Raw genomic sequence first — 19,953 nt, 5'->3', positions numbered from 1 at the left:
ACGACCTTTCAATCAAAACGAAACAACTATTTCTGACGTCTGGTCTGGGCAAACTTTATCTTAGTTATTCTCAATCACCCGATATTATTGAACCAAGATACTTCCGCTAGGAATACCATTAAGACGTATGACTTTCAAAGTATCGAGTTGAGTCCCCCGTGCAAGGATCAATAATTTTAGCCTCAGCTTTACGAAAATTAGGTTCAAATGGCCTGATTCGAATCCAGCTGTACACAATACGTCACTCCTTTGCGGTAAGAACGTATCTAAATTTCTGAATGAGCCCCAGAAACCATGGGTTTTTATGTAAGATAGGGTTCACTTGAAAATAAAGATAAGCTGTTGCATCTGCCAGGTGACGAATAGTGTACTTTAATGGAAAGGATCGGAGTTTTGGATTAGAAACAAGTCGTTTTTGTGGGAGAGCTTACAAAAAACACAATAATAGAGACACTTCCTCTGACTGACATCGAGCGAGAGGGTTTAAAAATTAAATATTATCGAAATAAATTCTATGGTGTACATCGTACCAAAATAATTAAAGCGCGAATGCAAACATCCGTTTTGAATCATGTTTCTATCAAAATTAATTTTAAAAGTCAATTTGATTGAGATGCAATTCCGTGGATCATATTTTTTTCAGATTTATAGATCACATTTTCGATATTTTTGTAAATGACACAAGTATATTTTTAGACAAAGAGAAGAATATCTCTTATAAAATAACGAAAATATAATCGTGCAGGATGTTGGAATCGTTTCTCCGATCATCCAAATTTTAAGCCTGGTTTGAGCAATGACGTCAGGAATGCTAATTTTCAGCCGTCGTAGTTAAAAAATATGAATCAGGAAGTCCAAACTCCGCGGAATGGCAACCGAGATACAATCCAGAGAGTTCTAGTGAGCTGTTGAATCTGTGACAGACGCCGGGGTACCCCTCACTTGGAAATCCGAAGTGCGGTGGTAGTTGATAACTTAGTCACGTGTATGTTTATATATCGACCGTGTTAAGATGCCTCGCAAAGTTACTATTATTCAAAATAAAATATACACTCGCAGTCTGTCCGTCCTCCTTCCTCATCTCCAACTCCGTCCCTCTGCCTGCATTCAGACCATCTAACATCCATCTTGTCTCTTCTTGGGATGCTGTACCGACACACGTTCACGACATGACTCTAAAACCGCGTATCAACGCTGCCGTGCTAAGGAAAAACGCCGTATGAACCTTCAGACGTTGCCAAATTTCCTCCGATAGTGTACGAATTTTCAGGGAAACTGTTGGTTATTGATCTTCTAATTTCATGAACAATTTTCTACACAATTTGTTCTAAAATATCAGAAAATTTCAAGGAAAAATAAACAAGAATCACCTCAAAATCACATGTTTTTTCCGGGGAAATTTGGCAACTCTCGAATATTCATACGACGTTCTTCCTTGGCACGACAGAACGGTACCCAGCAGAGACGAAGCCTTCACTGGATGTCACCCAATGCGCATCATGTTTTCTTCCATTTTCTTCGTAATAATTACTGATACTCATTGATTCTGTTGATTATGGTGAGAGGAAGTCAGTAAAATTTCCGGCAATGCAGTAGAGTTACCAAGGAAGAGCTTGTTCAGTGAGTACTATTTAATTCTCAACTTTTTGAGAAGTAGAAAATGCACTTTTGTTCGAAGGATTATGCCCGAATGGTTTACAACCATATTAACCATTTATGAACAAGTTCAAAAATCCGTATTTCTTATTTAAATGCACATCGCCGAAAGAGCCAATGTGGCAACCGAAAATATCCCTTGCGCAGCAGTCACAATGGAGCTCTTACATATGTCAGAAATTTGCGATTCGGGCTGTAATTCATAAGCGCCTTCAATTTCTTATGATACTGTGCAATACCTCTGGTGTGAAATAGTTGCTTCAGACGCCGGGGCACGCTGCGGCGCGGCGGGCGGGCAGAGAGCGCGAAACGCGCATTGGCGCCTACAAACCTAACAGGGATACTTCACGCATTGCGCAATGCGTGAAGTATCCCTGTTAGGTTTGTAGGCGCCAGTGCGTCGCCGTTCCGCTTTGTGTTAGGCTCTAATATTTAATCTCGCGGAGTCAGCGTTTTTCAACTCATGATTTTGAAATGTTTGCACACTCAGTATGGACTATTCTCATTTTAATTGACGAAAAAAAAAATTTTGTTTTAAAAGAAAATATAATGTGTGTTTTGTAAATATTAAGGTAGTTTCGTATCAAACTTAAGTAATGATTTTCAAAGCACACGAATTTCTACACAATGTCTTTTAGCCTTTTATAGCCAATGGCGATAAAGTGTAAACCCGGCGATAGGAACTATAACCCGACTGTATACTTTGTAATAGCTTCGTATAGCCCGGCTATATGATTTGCTCCGCTTTCTACAGTCAGCTATATGATTTTCAACAGCCTTCTTTAGTCGGCTATAAGAACTCCTATGGTATTTTGAAACGCAGCTCCTATCGCCAATTTTTACCAGGGATGCTCTATTTGACAGCGCAGTATCTCTGCCGCATTCCATGGTTCGTGCAGGGAAAACTTCTTTATGAACCTTTGCGAAGCATTTGTTCCCCATTGACCGTTGTATTAACGTAGCCTTTTTTTGAACAGGAAAATATTTAAGCGAAACAAAGGGTTAACAAAAGTTGATCCTGCGAAGCAGTGTTCGAAAGTCAAAGGTGCCAACGCGCAAAATGCGTCTAAGAAATCGGCCATGGCGCCTAAAAAATTAAGGCTCCGCGCCAATTGGGTCCCTAAAAATCGAGGTTCATTGACCACATGGCTCCTGAAGCTCAAAAGTTAGTTTCGAAAACTGGTGCGAAGGCGCGGCCTGATATTTCAATTAGGACATAATCAGGTGGTGGGATAAGTAAAAGACAGGCGAAACTTGACGACAGGCGAGACGAAAGAAGTGAGAGCGAAAACACGGACACCCCGCGAGGTAGGGGAGGATCTCTGAAGGAACGGTTATTAAGGGAGACTAGCAATAAGAAAAAGCTATAATGTTCCTCAAGCATTTGTAATTCGAGAAAATGAACTGGAAGAAGATGAGTGTACGTCATTAAACAATTTAAAAGGTTCCGAGCAACACTTTCCGCGGAGGGCACGGGCCATGTTTACGACGCGACGAGTCGCGCAGGAAAGGCCAACGTAGGCACTTGTATATACTCTTAGGTACACGTTTCCTCCTACAAATTACTCCTTATGCACACGCGATTACTGTTGAAATAAGTGTCACTTTAATTAATTTTGAGTTTGTCTCCGCAAGTAAAAGACACTTGGACCCCTCGCCCCGCCCGCCGCTCCGCGTCGGTTTTCGAGGGAAAGTAAGAGGCTTGTCGGCATCGCGGCAAAGAACGTAAACCTGCGAAATGGACTTGTACTTTCTGGTCGTAATAAAAGTTTTATGACGCTCAATAAATCGATTTCAGAACATATCAAAAAATTTACCCTTCGGACCCTTCTAATTTCGCGGGGTTCCCTGCACCTCGCCGGAGGGCTTCAGAAACTTCCCCTTGCGACTTTCAGGTTTTCTTGCGGGTTTCGCCGTGTTGCAAAACCATTTGCGGGTGGAAAAGGAGGCCTTGCCTTTTACCATCGAGATATAAGACTGATTATGAGCCCCAAAACTTCAGCGAAGAAAGAATGAGCATCGTGCAAGTTAACTAAAATCTTTCTTCTTAAATAATCTAGCTTTTCTCGCTAAATCTTAGCGAGACACGAAGAAATTAAATGACATAAAATGGGTGCTCGCTTAAGCTCGTTGGTAGGTGACTGATTTTTTCTGTGCGCTTACAACAGAGAGGTTCTCCGTAAAGAGAGCCTACTTGCTGATAACTTTCAGAGCTTTTTTGAGCTTAAGTTACTGGAAAAATTTAAAATTTCTGAAGACTCTCAAAAAAAGTTTTGAAAATAAGTGAAGTTGCCAAAACTTTTCCGGTATATTTTGAGAACATGTCACCACTTTCGAAGTATCAATAAAGCCAAGTAACTTACGGAAAACAAGCTTCCCCTCAACCATTACATAAAACGCAGGTAAATTTTGTTGAATGGTTGCTTATGAAAGTGCAGAAAGCGGGGGGTGTTACAGGGAGGTTAGTTACAGAATAGAGAGTAGGAAAATTCATCATTTTTGTATCGATTGATTTTTTTCCTTTCATATTTTGTCAAAAATTACTAAACACCGCCCACAAAACTCGGCACTTACCGTCGTGCTCACTGGAAAAAAAAATTGGATCCAGAGTCCAGACTCTTGAAACATTGACAAGAAAAAATACTCTTGATTCAATCAGATTTAAGCTTAAATCAAAAGGAAATCCGCTCAAATTAAGAGGCTTGGTTCTTGATCTAAGCAACAATCCGATTGAATCAAGAGTATTTTTTCTTGTCGATGTTTTTAAGAGTCTGGACTCTAGATCCAATGCGGTTTTTTTTTCCAGTGCTGAACATTTACACCATCGTCTACTCAACGAGCTCCATGGTATACGCTTAGCTCAAACAAGTACATACCACCCTCCGAAGTGAACGATATTAATAGACGGTCCTTATTCGGTATTTTCTTTTTACATGTGAAAGGAATAATTGAGGCAAGAGTAAATATATGGAAAGGTATAGTCTTGAGGTATATCTTTGAAAATGCACGAAAGGATAAGCGATCGCTATGCTTCTACAAAATGGGTACACATAACTCATCGTGAATGGTCCTCTATATAATTTCGAGGATGTACGTGAGTGGGTGCACGCATCTTACCTCGCGCGGGACTAACTGCTTGTGAGTCAGAGGCGCGCCTTCAACCACGCGTGATACCGTGCAATACTCAAGTGTCTAAATAGTCGCATGCTCGGAGATCGTGAGCAACCTTGTAATTTGGTCATCCTAGCGAGGCAACTTCTCACGATTGGATGTATTTATGCTAAGAGAGACAATGAGACAATGATTCAATAAAATTGAACTATAAAGAAAAATCCCATTTTTCTTTTGATTGAATTCATTGTAAAGTTGTTCCAATAAGTATTGATAAATCTGCAATCATTTATGAAATTTGGAACCGCGCGCCGTAAGTTTCAAACGCAGCAATAGGAACAAGATACTTTGAAATATAAGATGGTGTTATTCAATATTTTTTTTTCTTTGGATACGCTGTGAATACTTATGGAAAAAAATCATTCTCGTGTGCACTTTTTCAATGTATTAATTTCAATTTCCGTGGTACGAAAAGTGCTCCATCTTAATATGGTACATGCCGCACGAAACAAGCCAGCTTCAGTTGACTATCCACATTTTAATTCGATCAATTCCTTCGTGCAACGCTATTACCTCAGTATTTTACGGAAAGTACACATAGTCCAGTCAATCTGGTATTTCTCTGGGAAAATGAATTTATGGAGGGTTTCTTTGTGGAAACGTGATACAATAGGCCACCAAAACAACATAACAAAAGTTTACGGAAATCAGCTGTCCGATATGAGGCCACCAGCTCGAAAAAAGGCGGGCTGGGCGGCGGACTGTCGCATATGAGCGCCTACAAGACTGTAGAAATACTTCAAGCATTACGCCAAATATAGTGCGGTCGCCAGTTGGAGCCAAACGCATACGAGCGCTTACAAGACTGCAGGAATACTTCACACATTGCACCTAACGTACAGCGCGATCGCCGGTTCGCGCAGCGCCTACAAGAGTGCACGAATACTTCACGCATTGCGCCTAACACAGTGCGGTCGCTGCTCGGGGTGAAACGCATATACTATTGCATGCCATTTCGCTGGAGGATTCCTGATTAATTTCAGGTAACATAGACATTTTTGGCGCTTCTGCCGGGGGAACTTAAATTGTTTAGTGCGTACTGCGAAAAACCAGGTTTGGTTAAAAAAATAATCGATTTTCAATACTCGGTGCTAGCATTTGCTAATATTAACTTTTAAGGACATTGGGTCAAAGTTTCAGTCGCGTTATTAATTTTTTTTTAAATTGTTTGAACTGAACCACTCCAAAAGGTGGCAACAGCGCTGGCAAACTTTCTTGAATTTCTTATTTTTTTCTTCAAACTTTGAAATGCTGCAAAAGTCCAATTTGTTTTAATTTTCGGTTCTCCAAATTATGCAGAAATAACCCCTCTAAGCTATGGTACAGTTTTTTCATTTTCTCCTTACCTTAAAGTACATTTTGCCCGGCTCAGACACACATAATCTGAAATTTCTTCGTAGGAAAAAGAGTTCACACGATTTTCATAGGTCAGGCAGACAGGTCGATAACCCACCGTGGAACTTCAGTTGCGATATCTTAAGTAGTTTGACAAACTTCTATCGCTATTTGCAAGGAAAATTGCGGAAAAGACCCCCCAGAATCATCTCTATCGTTGCATGCACTTTAAAGGAGGTAGCTCTTGGCTGATGGTGATAGGAAATAAGTGTAACTACTAATTGAAAGACATTATAATTATGGTTAAATTAGGAAAGTGGTGCTATATTTTACTCGGAAAAAGTTAGCCGGTAATTTCGGCGATAAATAATCATTCCATTAGAGGGAAGTAAAATCTAGATGCATGCAGTGAGTATGCTTCCAGTTGAGGGCGTAATGTGTTGGAGCGTTAGCAGGTGTTTTCTTGTCTCTTAAAGCTCCCTTCTCTTTTTACACGCGTACCCTCATGCTCAAAACTATTGACCGACCAGTGAGGCCCTCTCTTTGCCTTTTCCGTGTTAAGTATCGGCAGTGAAGACTCAATTGCTTTCTCCGCAGAAAATATCCGATCCTTTCCATCCTCTTCAAGCAAAGTGTGGGGTTGAGATAAACTGTCCAATCGAGCGGGTTCTATTCTAAACTTTGGAGATATTATGTAGACATTTTATTCGTTGGTAGGATAAAAGCAACACTCACTTTGGTAAAACAGCCGATAGTGTTTTCCTCATTGCCTCATTATGCAAGTCTATGAAGCCCACGCGCGGATCTACCCCTCAGTGAGGTAGGGCAAACAGCATGGTACCTGGTACCCAGATTCTGGGTACGTATCAGACCTGCTCGGATTAGTGCCTAGTCATAAACTACTACGAGGGAGAAGCTTGTGCCTAACCAAAATCTAGATGATGTGAGAATCTAACTCGGGGTCATTTTTTTCTATAGAAACCAGCCAATTAAACAGCTTGTTAATTATACCAAATATTTTTCAAAGACATAAAAACCGTGAAAATGTTGGTTTTCTCATTGAAAACTGTAGCATGGGGTCTACAGCGTCGCAAATTGAGATGCGGCGTTCACCAGCTTAGCCGTCTTCATCTTTCAGTAAATATTTTTACCCCTTCTTTTTCTCATACAAATATTTTAACTTCATTTCGTTTGAATATTTGAAAATGTGAATAACGGCCGATGAAAATACCTGGAATATATGTATGACCACAGTGATTTCAGTTTGTTTGAAGACCGTTTCTCAACTCATCGGACAAAAATGGAGGTAAAAGGTTAACATGCGATGAAATAAAGGAAGCCACAACATTATCATCTTTTTAAAAATGTAGAAATGAACATATAAACAAAGCTATGTAAAATTATATTATTTATTGTGCTTAAAGCTTTCTCGACCGAGATCTGCAGAGCTAAAAGTTACACACCATTAATCTCAATATATAGATGTTGGATTATTGGTGTTTAACTTTTAACTCTGAAAATAACTACCTGTTGGTTGAAAACACTAGTAGCATTACCTATATATAAATGTTATAATTTTACATTGTTTTGACATTGCGTTTATTTTCACATTCAAGCTGGTGATATTTAAGTCATCGAATTTTGTGGGATATTCGCGAAGAATTATTTGGACTGGACGAAGAGAATGAAGAAGTGAAGGATGGGGAGAAATGAGTGACGCATAACTAAACCCCCCCCCCCTCCCCTCTAATTTCAGAGTCTGGTTTGGATCAAGGGTTTTTCTTGACTTGCCACCCGGCTGAAAGTAAATAAATTATGCATGAAAAATTGAAAATTTTGAATGGAGTGCTACGCGTAAATGGCATTTAACACTGTCCCTCACACATCTGTGAGCGAACTGCGGTGAGATGTTATTAATCACTGCTCTACCAACTGCGTCCCGTAACTAATTAGTAATTGATATCGGTGCAGGCCCCGATCCCCTCATCCTATTACACTTATGCGTCCCACTGACTCTGCCGATAATTTTGTCGAAGAAAAATGGCGCTTCCTCTTCATATTTAGAACCTCATGGAAACAACAAAATTGACACAAATTTACAACTTCCCAACCGTCCCTTAGTCGGCTTTCTGGAGCTCGTTTCCGTATTTTGGCTCTGAGGGGATCAGTCGAATAGTTTTGGAAGTGGTTTTTATCCAAAAATAAGTAATTTTCTTGAATCGTTCACCTTGCAGGGAGGTAGGAGGCACAATTGTATGCCATATTACCGTGAAATGTCTCTTAGCATTCATGCCGTGCTGAGGAAAAACGACGTATGAACATTCGAGAGTTGTCAAATTTCATTCGATAAATTGTTTATTTTTGAGGGAAGCTATGAATATTATTCCTCGAAATTTTCAGACACTTCAGATGAAATTGCGAACAAAATTATATGAAAAATTGGAAGAAAAATATTGAAAAATTTTCCCGAGAATTCGTAACTTACCAAAAGAAACTTGGCAACGCCTGAAGGCGGTTCATACGGCGTTCTTCCTTAGCCCGACAGATTGAGGCAACGTCATTTACGTGACAGAAAGAGACATTGGCATCCAAAACCATTTAGAAGAAAGTCAAATTTAATAGGTATTAATTATTTTTTTTTTCAAAAATTAATTTAATACAAAGACAATGGAAAATAATTAAACACGAGAAAAAGACAATAGCCTGTGAAGAGGACGACTGATTACACTTGTCAGGCGGAGGTACCAAAATTTGAACTAAAAACCTGAACTACATAATTTGCCGGCTGCTCGACTGACCATCTTATCTCAGAAGAGAGCGCTAGAATAATGCGCGTACTGTAATTTAAAAACACATTTTTGTGTGACTTTGTGTCACCTCAGGGAAATACCTGTCCATGCCTCTCCGCCAATAACTATACCTACTTTCGCAGAAGTTCATTGTGCTTTGATATCTTCTAAGAGCGAAGAAATTTCCGTTTCTCTCACTTTTACATTCGAATAACTGAATTCTGAGATTCCAACCCCGGGAACTCCGTTGACCCTGCAACGTACGAAGCTTTCGAACATTTTTATTTGGCGGTTGAATCCCTTCAAATGTTGGCCGCGATGCACCGTCTCAGCTTGCACAGTGTACAAATTGCCGCCTGCAAGTACATAAATCAAAGCAGCAAGTAAATATGATTTGCATCGGAAAACAAATAAGGATAAGCAGATAAAAAGTGGAATACCTAAGAGTGATCCAAATTCCATTGACTCCATGCCAGAACAAATATCTACTAGGGCAATGAAGCTACAACAGAAGAGGTTGCCAAAATAATTTCAAATCGTCGTAGATAGTTTTGGACATTATTGAAGGATCAATTTGAAGGACAATAACATTACAAAGGCTCCCAGGTTGCAAGCCTCAGTATAAGCATGATGTATGCCAGATGATGAATATACGCGGTTTGGGAGCATATTTGATTGATACTTACCGGCCTTGAACTGGAAAGCAATATCAATTGGTGGTTTTCCTAATTCGCCGTGCTGATATATCTTCAAATCTGTCCATTCCAGTGGATCAATTATTCCTTTGCAGTCACTTACATACCCCACGAAGAGTCTGCAAGTTCAAGGGGAGAAAAATACAACTGAATAAGTCACAATTCAACCTATGCCTCAAACCATTTCAGAATTATGTATGTAATGTTGTTCTTAGACAAAAGCGCCACGATAAACAACTGAAGTTGCTTGCACTAACTAAATTTTGTAGAGAAAGTCAGGGCCGGATTTACTTACTTGCCGCCCATGGGCCGCCTGTATTTTGCCGCCCTCCTCTCATTCGTTTTGAAACATCAATAAAAACTATCAAGTGAACGTGCCGGAGGGGGAGGGGTGCATAAGACTCGTTTATCTACGTGTGTTCGATACATTCTTTTGCGAAAGCCCTGTCAACATTACTAGCAAAAACGATCGCATGCAGATGAACAAAAAACTGTTCAACTTATAGCCCTCTCTCTGACGGTTAAAATGAGCCCAAGATCATCTTGGGGAAACGATTTGTCTCCGAGTTATGCTTCTTCAAAGTTGGCGCGGCGGGGTCCGCTTCCGCGGGGCAGCGCTCCGGAGTACGATAGTTCACTCCCACCCCCCTCCCGTCATGCCACGCGACGCAAACCGAGGAAGACTACCTTTAATGATCATTTGAACAGATAAATGCACACAATATACGCTATTATGTTGTACAAGTATTATTAAAATTATATTGAAAACGCTCTATAAAATGAGAAGCAATATACCTGGATCCGGCAATTTGTTTGACGACTATCGCATAGTGTCCGCGATACATAATTTATATTTTCAACGCCTGCAAAGTGATGGTGACGACGCAAAAATTGCCATTCAAATGCTCCAAAAATTAAATGAGCCGAATATTGTGCAACAAATTGTTGAGGACGAGAAATGGCTCCGAAAAAAAGTAGTTTTTGAAAACCTGACGACAGATCATTTTAAACAATTAGAACAGTGGAGGAGCGAAGATCTTGACACCCTCTCGGGAAGTTATCAAATTGGACTTGCAGCAAGTTATATTGCAGACCATTTTGCTAATGGAAAATATTGCTTTCAAGTGACGAAGGATAACTTTTTGCCAGATTTTCAAAAATATGATATTTCCGTAAATTCGCCTCTTTTTCTTCGATCGCGGATCCTATCGAGGCATAAATCAAAAAAAGAATATCATATATTTATATTAATCGACACCAGTAAAAAATCCAGCGAGGCCATTAAAGCAAGTTACTGCACATGTAAGAACGGTGCGCGTACCATCAATCCTTGTGCTCACGTCGTAACTATACTGTGGTATTTGTTTTACGGGCGCTATCACAAAAAACCAGCGCCTTCAGCCTTTTTGAACGAGTGCTTCCCTCTCAGAAAAGTCGATTTTGGCTTTTCAGACGACGAAGATGAGGATGAAAATGCGGATCACACTGCCGATGATCCTATGGATTGCGGTGATGATAAATTCGGTGAGATTCCACTCTTCTATTTATTATATTAATATAATTTTAATAATACTTGTACACCATAATAGCGTATATTGTGTGCATTTATCTGTTCAAATGATCATTAAAGGTAGTCTTCCTCGGTTTGCGTCGCGTGGCATGACGGGAGGGGGGTGGGAGTGAACTATCGTACTCCGGAGCGCTGCCCCGCGGAAGCGGACCCCGCCGCGCCAACTTTGAAGAAGCATAACTCGGAGACAAATCGTTTCCCCAAGATGATCTTGGGCTCATTTTAACCGTCAGAGAGAGGGCTATAAGTTGAACAGTTTTTTGTTCATCTGCATGCGATCGTCGCTGCTCTAAACTACAGAAATCTGATTTTTGTTTCCAGGAACTTGAGGCGGAAGTTTCGTTCCGTAAACCTATCTCTGTGTGGACAAGATCCTCCATTTATAAGGAATGAACCAAAAAATTATGAAAGAACAAACATAAATGTGGTTTAATAATTTTAACTTCCGCCGCTGCGCCGCGCCGCGCTGATCGCACTGTGTTTGGCGCAATGCGTGAAGTATTCCTGCAGTCTTGTAGGCGCTATGCGTTCCACGCCAACCGCTCCTGACCGCGTGACCGCACTGTGTTTGGCGCAATGGGTGAAGTATTCATGCAGTCTTGTAGGCGCTAATATGTGTTACATGCTGACCGCCGCGCGCCGCGCCGAGGGCTTGTCCTTCTCATTTCAAGCCCTCGTCATCATTCCTCTCTGCGGTGAGCTCCAGGCAAAATTGCGTGTTTAGTTCCTCTCTTAAATCGACTAATTAAAGATGCTGTCTCTTGTATCACCGAAAAACGACAAAATTAGAAATTATTACACTCTCAGGAAAAAGAGATTTTGTTTCTTTTTCTTATTGATAATTTTTTTTTTCTGAATCAAATTTTTTTTATACCTACATTTAAAAAAATTGGAAAATTTGCCGCCATGGGCCGCGACCCATGTGGCCACCCCCTTAATCCGGCCCTGGGGAAAGTATTGTAGTAATAAGTATCGACAATTTTTAAATGTTATGTTACATTCATTTACATGCTACCAAGCATCCCATGGTTCCTCTTTAAATACTCTTAGAAACTCATTTTCGAATAACCATGGCAGTTTCTGAACTGTAACTTGACTTACTCAGAAAATGATCCAGGTTGACATACGACCCCTACCTCTACGAAATAACCATTCTCTAGGAACAACATGAACATCGAATATCTGTGCATCAAATTCCAATTTCTCTGTTTACCTAGAAAATAACAAAAAAAGTTTAGACTACACGAGAAAAGGTAATTACTGCATCACCCCAACAATAAAGGAAAACAAATAATGAAAGTATTTAAGTAGGCATTAGATAAACTTATGTCTACTTTTTAAATAAGGAAAAATGTATGTTCAAAATGAATTTCAGCTTCAGAGTTGAGAGAACAAGAACTCAACCCTTTTTAAAAATAGAAAACACCAATAGGCAACCCTCAAAACTCAAAAATGTAACGCAGTTACAATGAACGATTAAACGGAATAACAATTAAACGATAAATTAAAGATATAAAAAGGTTACCTAAGCAGAAGTCTTCATTTCGACAATTTTATTTTTCGTCAGTACAAGTCTCTTCAAATTTTACACTAGCCCTTAAAAAGCTATGCAATTTCTCTTATACTTGCCGAAAGAATGATCCCGATATGTTGGTGTTGAAGGAACAGAAATATTTGTACCATCTATGGTAAGAGATGCCTCGAGGATTCCAATCTGCTCATAGTGGTTCTGCTGATGCCTAAGAAGAATTGAATAATTTAATTACATGTTGTTGGAACGAAATCAGAACCTCTTTCAATTTCTCTCTCTCCTCCACCTCCCCCCCCCCCGGTCTCCCTCTCTATATCCCTCTTAAGCCGCAGCTCGAGATTTATCCTTGGGCAACAGTAATACATATACTTTTGCTTGGCGCTAGAGGTGGACTGGTCTCGGAGGCCAGGGATAATTTCTTCCAAGCCAAAAAAAAGTAAAAAAATCCCCAAAAGTGCCCCATTTAGCATCTTTAAAGGAACTTTGCAAAGCCTTTAACCACGTCTTTTGAACTGTTTGAAAAATCCTCAGGGTGAGGATCTATGTTGAGATTTTAAGAGGTTTTGCGTATGCTACCTACAGGAAGAGCTTTTGGCTGACCTCCTCCGATCATTTTGGAAATACTACGTAACTACATCACTATACCCTTAATAGTGGGTGTCAAAAAATGTTCACTGCCACGAAAACTGAAATAAGAGTCTCGCAGTCAGTTCGAACAGGCACCATTCCTTTAAAAAAATATAAATGACCTACTATTGAAAGTTAAGCCTAGTTTTGTCGGAACTCAGAACTGGCGAGATGAGAGCGGAAATAGGCAAACTCAAAAACTTCGTCGAGATTCCGGAAAACTCAATGCGTTTTCATCACAAAAATTTTTAGGATAGTTTCGTAGCTCTGATGCTTTTGGAAAATGGTCAGTGGAGGTCGGCCAGAAGCTCTCTCGAGCAGAAGAGCTGTAGAAAGTATGGCACCAGTTCGACCCAACCGGCCTACCCAAGGTTTTCATATTTTTAGGTGAACGTTTGAGAGATTCAAATCAGCAATTTATGTAACATAAAGATAGGAAAAAACTCATCTGATTAGCAGAAAGTAGAAGACTACAATTTAATTTCATGGCAAGCACGATCGCATGCTGTAAATATAGAAAACCTTTTGGTGGCTAATTTTGGAATCCTGAAAATTTCATGTGAAAAAAGTGAGTGTGCTTGTGCTTACTCTTTTAATGTTTCAAAATATTGTTTACTCCATGGTTCGAGGGCAATACCGTGAGCTAGGACGTGCGAGTGAAGATCTGTGTCAAAGGAAAAATATGGTTGATCAGAGCTGAACGTGCCTTTGAAATGCACATTGCGCCGCTTGCCATTCTCCATCCTGGAGTAAAAATAACCTTGAAAAATTATAGTTAAGCTTTATTTTCCGAAGGAATAAATAGAAGTTTGCAGTTTAATTAAACCTCACCCAATTCCATCGATAAGCAACTTAAAATTCTAAAATAAAATTTTTATTTTTCAATCTCGATTTGTGTAGCATCAATATGCATCGGTGCAGCTATTAAGGGGCCAGCGGGCCGATCATTGATATTTTGTGTTTGTCTGGCGGACATAGGTTAAACGGCGGAACGTGATTGGTCGGCTATGTCTCATCGCTGCTTTGTCGTGCTTTTGTCGGTGGAATAGATGACATACTGTCGGGAACTCAAGAGGTGCCTTTAGCTTGTCGTGAATTCCACCTGACAAAGGCCCGACAAAGCAGCGATTAGACGTAGCCGATCAATCACGATCCGCCGTTCAATTAACCTATGTCCGCCCGTCAAATACAAAATGTCTTAAGAATTGGGCTGCAGGGGAGCCGCCCCCCCCCCCCATAGAATTTGTAAAAGTAACAAAAAAGTCTAAAGTCTGAAGTGTAAAAATCTGCCCCTCCCCTCTGAAATTTTTTACTTCAAATCACCCTAACATTCTGTGCTACGCAATGCAAAATGAGAGATAAAGAAGAGAACAATTTAAAAAAATCACACAATTTTTATTTGAAAATTGGCGTCAGGGTATCCTCAAAATGCACCTAAAATGCGGCTTATTTTTCAAAATGTTCCGACTTTAAGGGCCTTCGTACAGAGGGGGTATTCCAGATCCCCAAACCGTTGGAGACCATTTATTTAGAGGGAGCAGTCCCCCCCTCCCCCAGGAAACTGATCTAGCTGCGCCTATGTCATTAACTAATTTTAACACAGTATTTTACCTCATATCGCCGTCATAAGCAATCATCCACTTTTTCATGGGCTCTACAACAGAAATGTGAAATCCTTTTACATTGTAGGTGCCCTCCTCCGCCGGATAAAGTGCAGTATTTGGCATTTCGATATTTTCGAGCAGTCCAAGGCCGGGTACCTGTAACAAGAGTTCCCCGGTGGAAAAACCTACTTTCCCCGCCTTTTTTCAAGTAAATATGAGGGGCTTAGAGGACAAGGCGCATAAGTGCAGTTTTCGCTATTTCAAGAAATAGTACATGTTTGAAGTTTCGATATTACATGGATCCTTATATCGGAAAGAGTGTTCTAAATGACTTTTTGATGCTTGAAAATTTGAATTTGAAGCGATTTTCTCACAGAATATGCATTTAGACTAGTTTTACTCGAAACCATTAATACCTTAATATTTTCAAAAACTGATTTTATGTGCCCTGTCTTCCAAGCCCCGCATGTGTTAGTTGCAATTCGGAAATACCAATTCTACCGAGTAAAAGCTTTTAAAACCCTTAGAAGCCCAAGGTGGGTCAAATTAACCCGAGGCTTGCTAAAAACACGTGCCCCGCAGGTTGCACGATACCGCTACGTGGGAGTTTTAGATGGATTACATTTTGCAATAAGGAGCCACTATTTTTAGCCCATTTCAGAAACAACATACATGGCATTGGTTTCCCTATGCAGATATTTGCTTTTATGAGAGAGCCAGAGATAGTAGTTCCTTATTGCAAAATGCAATCCAGATGTAGGTCTACAAATAAATTTTAAAAAAAGAATCGGATGTCAAATTGAAAAAAAGAAAACAATTGAATGTCAGCACAGCCGTTAATAGGAGAGGCTTATTTAGGCCTCGTCTTTTAACTTATATCCCGAATCTGAGCGAGCATAGAAAGAAGCATTGCGAGTTCACGCCTCGCGCCATCTCGCCTTCAATTTTGCAGATGCAACACGGACATCCATCAAGCACGAATAGTTGTATCTCTGCGCCGTCATTAACGCGCTCTAAAAGAAACCATTTGATTTCCATTTGCTTCGTTTTTCTCCCTTCACTCGCAAGTATGTAATTATGCATAAGAGGAAACAAATTTTAGATGCTACATTTACCACAACATAAAAGAGACAATTAGACACACTATTATTCCGTCTTTCTACTCCGATGACGAAATAGAACCCATCTGAATTCGCCGCCATAAAGAACACAGCATCAAAACCCTGAAAAGAATAAAAAGAAAAGATTCAAGGAAAACTCGGTTTCGGTTGGTAAAAAATATACGTACTATACCGACATACCTGAACACTATAAGTACTGTTTTTAAATTTAAGGGAAGGAAAACCCACTGAAATTGTAGCCCGAATACTGTAAATAACGGGATGATAAACTAGTTCTGAGTTCACATTATTCTGCGGGGAAATCAAATACAGAAAAAAAGATAGAAAAAAAATTAAAATAGATTTGCAAAATTCTTGTGCCGAAATTTAAACACACCCGCCTTAGCTGAACGTTCCCCTTTCTCAGTCGTATTACAACTCATTGGAGTTGGTTTTGTAATTCTAATTTTGATTTTTGTTTCTTTCGGGCTTCGATTTCCTGGCAGATTGTGCGTCCCCAGCATATCGGCGTGTTCGTGTTTCTGCCAAACGGAACTATGTGCATTATGACGTGAGCCCTGTTATGCATATATTCTTGTGGGTCTCAGGGCTCATGTCTCAATGCATATAGTTCCGTTCGACATAAATACGTCCAATTGTTCGACACGTTGCTCATAAGCTTTCTCACGAGGCATTCAACAGTTTTCTAGAGCCAATAACTTTTTTAGAAAGCTAATCAAATTTTTAAAACGGAGACAGGGAATTTTTTCGAGGTGGCCCCGGGAAAATGAGTTTTCTGAGCTATCAGTCAAAGAGGATGAACAAATTGTTTGAACGCTGAGAGCATAAAATTTTCGGCGGTATATATGCTCATGATTTTTTAGCTTTACCATACGTTTTGAGAAATAAGCAGGAAAACTTACTCGCTATGACTAAATCTTTTAAATTTGAATGGTAGTATCAATCATTCAAAGCTTACCCATGGACTATCTGCAAGGGGTTGAGTGCAATCGTAGGCCTCTGCGAATTTTTTTGGGTCGGCTAAGTTTGAACTTTTCATTTGATGGAAAGGATGATTCTGAAAAAACGGGAGAAAATGCGTTATTTAGATTAGCATCAGGGGGTAGGTGGTGTTCTTATTTTTCAAAATTTTCAGATTGTTTCGTTAGAACCTTATTACATGTAGTTTAATTTATAGTTTTGTTACATATATTGCACATCCCGAATAAGGGGTATAATGTAACACGCCTACATTTTTAAAACTAGTTTTGTCCTTTGTGATCATTAAAGGAACTGCTATCAATGCAGGCCTTAAATATGCGCATTCTCCGCAGATTATGAGGTCAGGGGTAAATTTCAGTCTTTGTTAATGCAATCGTTGCAATTTTTTAGCCAATTTTTATAAAAATTATCTATTGGTTTTACTTTTAACTAGAGATTACGACAAGCCTATTTCGACAGAAAATGAAATCATAACTAAACACAATGTGAGAAAATCAGGATAGTTTGGCGATGCTTATTAGCTACTTTAAGGTTCTCATTACCAACGTTTATTGTGTTATTTTTTTGTTTTGTTTTCATCCTAATAAATCTATCTCAATTTGAAGGTAATTTCCCGGTATTTTTAAATATTTTAAAATCGATAATTGGCCACATATTCAGCTATACAGACAGCCAACATACCCCCGCCATCGTCAACATTATTATTTTGCCGCTTAGTCGACTTGATAAAGCGATATCGTCAGATATACAGCATCTGCCTGCTGTGTTCTGAGAAAACATTTCTGACATTTCAAATATCTCTCACTATGAACATTTTTTTGCTGATGAAATGAGGAATTCATTTTTAAAATGCTGCTTACCTTGCAGATATAGAGGAAGCATCTTGCGAATACGTATTTTAGATAGTACCATCTGCCTTTCTTCCGGTATAAATTCAGTATGGGCTCCGGCTCTGGAAAGAAAAATGAGTAAGAAAGTATGGAAAATAGAACCGCCATAAAAATTAGGAGCAACATGAGGCACGGTTGTTCATGCTCCACTTACGAATCCCACTCGAAAGTAGCTACCTCCAGCGCGATGTAAAATTTATCATTAAAATACAGATGCCGGCGCCGATTGGCTAAGTGTTCAAGTGTTCACACATTCCTTAACTTTCAATCTGAAAGCGTGGAAAAGGGAGCCGGATGGGTGGCGAGAGAGGAGGAGAGGGGGGAGAGAGGAGGGGAGGGGCTAAAATCAGAGAGATACGAATCCACGACACTTCAATCTACGCGGAGTCTCTCGACAAGTTTACATCGTTGAGTTTTTCTCATTTAGCGACTGGATTTTTCATTCCTTTTTCATCGAGAATGAATCGATTTTCATCTTTCCGAAGCGCTCTGCCCCCCCCCCCCTTCCCTATTGAGAAACAGGGTAAAAAGTTTTGATTTTAAAAGTCGAGATCCCCGATGTGTGCGTGCAAATTCAGATGGTCATCTTCCATTCACATTCTCAACGCGACAAAAGAATCGCCTTCAATTATGCATGATACCTCTTCAATGACACAGGAGCTGACATTGTTGCAAGTCGAATCCAGGTGCCCGATTATTGAAACTAAGTCGGTCCGACACGACATGACATAGCCCTATGGTGAACATGCAATATATAGCATTTCCATGTCTTCTCCGGTTGCTTCAAACTTTCAATAATCGGACCGCTGGACCGTGAACTGAGCTCATAGCCATTTGTTCAGCCTAAATGCTTTCTGAAATGCCTTACGCTTACAAAGCTACAAAGCAACAATATTTTGCAACTCAATTTGGAAAATCTCGTCATGGAAATACAGAAGATTCGAAAACGCCTTCAATTGAGGCATAATACCTCACGCGTTCCGGAGAGTTTAAATAGTTGTATCCCTGCGCCTTAGCAAGGCGATGGAAGATCAATATTGAAGTAGCGTCCTTGCGTGGTTTTTCGGTTTTCCTGTGCCGCTACTGCGGTTTCGACCGTTATGGTCGTAGTTTAAGGGCGCTAAAGTCACGGTTGTATATCGCGAGTGGATAGTTCTTGCAAAATAATTAAAAATTAAGAAGCAGGAGTAATTTCAGTAAAAAATAAAGGGAACTCAAATCAACAATATTTTGCAAATCAATTTGGAAAATCTCGTCATGTAAATACAGAAGATTCGAAAACGCCTTCAATTGAGGCGTGATACCTCTCGCGTTCCGGAGAGTTCAAATAGTTGTATCCCTGCGCCTTAGCAAGGCGATGGAAGATCAATATTGAAGTAGCGTCCTTGCGTGGTTTTTCGGTTTTCCTGTGCCGCTACTGCAGTTTCGACCGTTATGGTCGTAGTTTCAGGGCGCTAATAGTCCAGGCTCCTGGTAAGTTTACCTGGAATTTTGGGTACTCAGCGATTTGTTTTGGCTTACATTAAGTTTTTTAGGTCGCTGAATACGAATCTGAAGTTTCCTACCGCGTATCTGGTGAGCATTTTCCGCCATTTTAAAAAAATGCCCTGAAAAGGCCTTTTTTGCGGTTTTCTTGATATAGCGGCTACGAATGAGTAAAAGTCCCGGATTTAGTTAATGTTTTGAATAGCTGACATAATTTGGAAGAAAATGGTATATAAATATGCTAGGTTTGCTTAAAAATAAGGAACCTCGGATCTCGGAACTTTGGAACGCTTCGGAACTTGGCTGACCGCGGCGAGCCGGATCGCGCGTTGACGGGTGCGCCGCGAAAACGTGAATGGGCGCGATGTTCACGATGCTGTATATTCCTCAATTTTTATGCAAACCTAGCATATGTATACACCATTTTCTTCCAAATTATGTCAGCTATTCAAAACATTAACTAAATCCGGGACTTTTACTCATTCGTAGCCGCTATAT

The 19,953-nt window shown here is 40.0% G+C and overlaps 1 protein-coding gene across 1 annotated transcript; it reads right to left on the bottom strand.

Annotated features, from left to right (window-relative positions):
* Nucleotides 1-8,791: 8,791 nt before the first annotated feature.
* Nucleotides 8,792-18,165, bottom strand: LOC109044058 (uncharacterized). The gene is made up of 9 exons (XM_019061556.2): nucleotides 17,941-18,165; nucleotides 17,058-17,156; nucleotides 16,094-16,201; nucleotides 14,986-15,134; nucleotides 13,963-14,118; nucleotides 12,846-12,955; nucleotides 12,318-12,429; nucleotides 9,638-9,765; nucleotides 8,792-9,307 (listed from the first exon to the last, which is right to left on the bottom strand). Exons 1-9 carry the CDS (start codon nucleotides 18,094-18,096, stop codon nucleotides 9,099-9,101), a joined length of 1,227 nt encoding a protein of 408 aa, XP_018917101.2. The 5' UTR covers nucleotides 18,097-18,165; the 3' UTR covers nucleotides 8,792-9,098.
* Nucleotides 18,166-19,953: the final 1,788 nt, after the last annotated feature.

Source organism: Bemisia tabaci, chromosome 1 (assembly GCF_918797505.1).
Source record: "Bemisia tabaci chromosome 1, PGI_BMITA_v3".
NCBI lineage: Eukaryota > Metazoa > Arthropoda > Insecta > Hemiptera > Aleyrodidae > Bemisia > Bemisia tabaci.
This window is presented reverse-complemented; position numbering and strand designations above follow the sequence as displayed.

Excerpts from the sequence above, each read along its gene's own strand:
- LOC109044058 (XM_019061556.2), bottom strand. The coding sequence starts at position 18,096 with ATGTTGCTCCTAATTTTTATGGCGGTTCTATTTTCCATACTTTCTTAC. Across the intron at positions 16,202-17,057 it reads CCCTTGCAGATAGTCCATGG|GGTTTTGATGCTGTGTTCTT; the intron begins GTAAGCTTTGAA and ends TATTCTTTTCAG. Across the intron at positions 12,956-13,962 it reads TATTTTGAAACATTAAAAGA|GCATCAGCAGAACCACTATG; the intron begins GTAAGCACAAGC and ends AATTCTTCTTAG.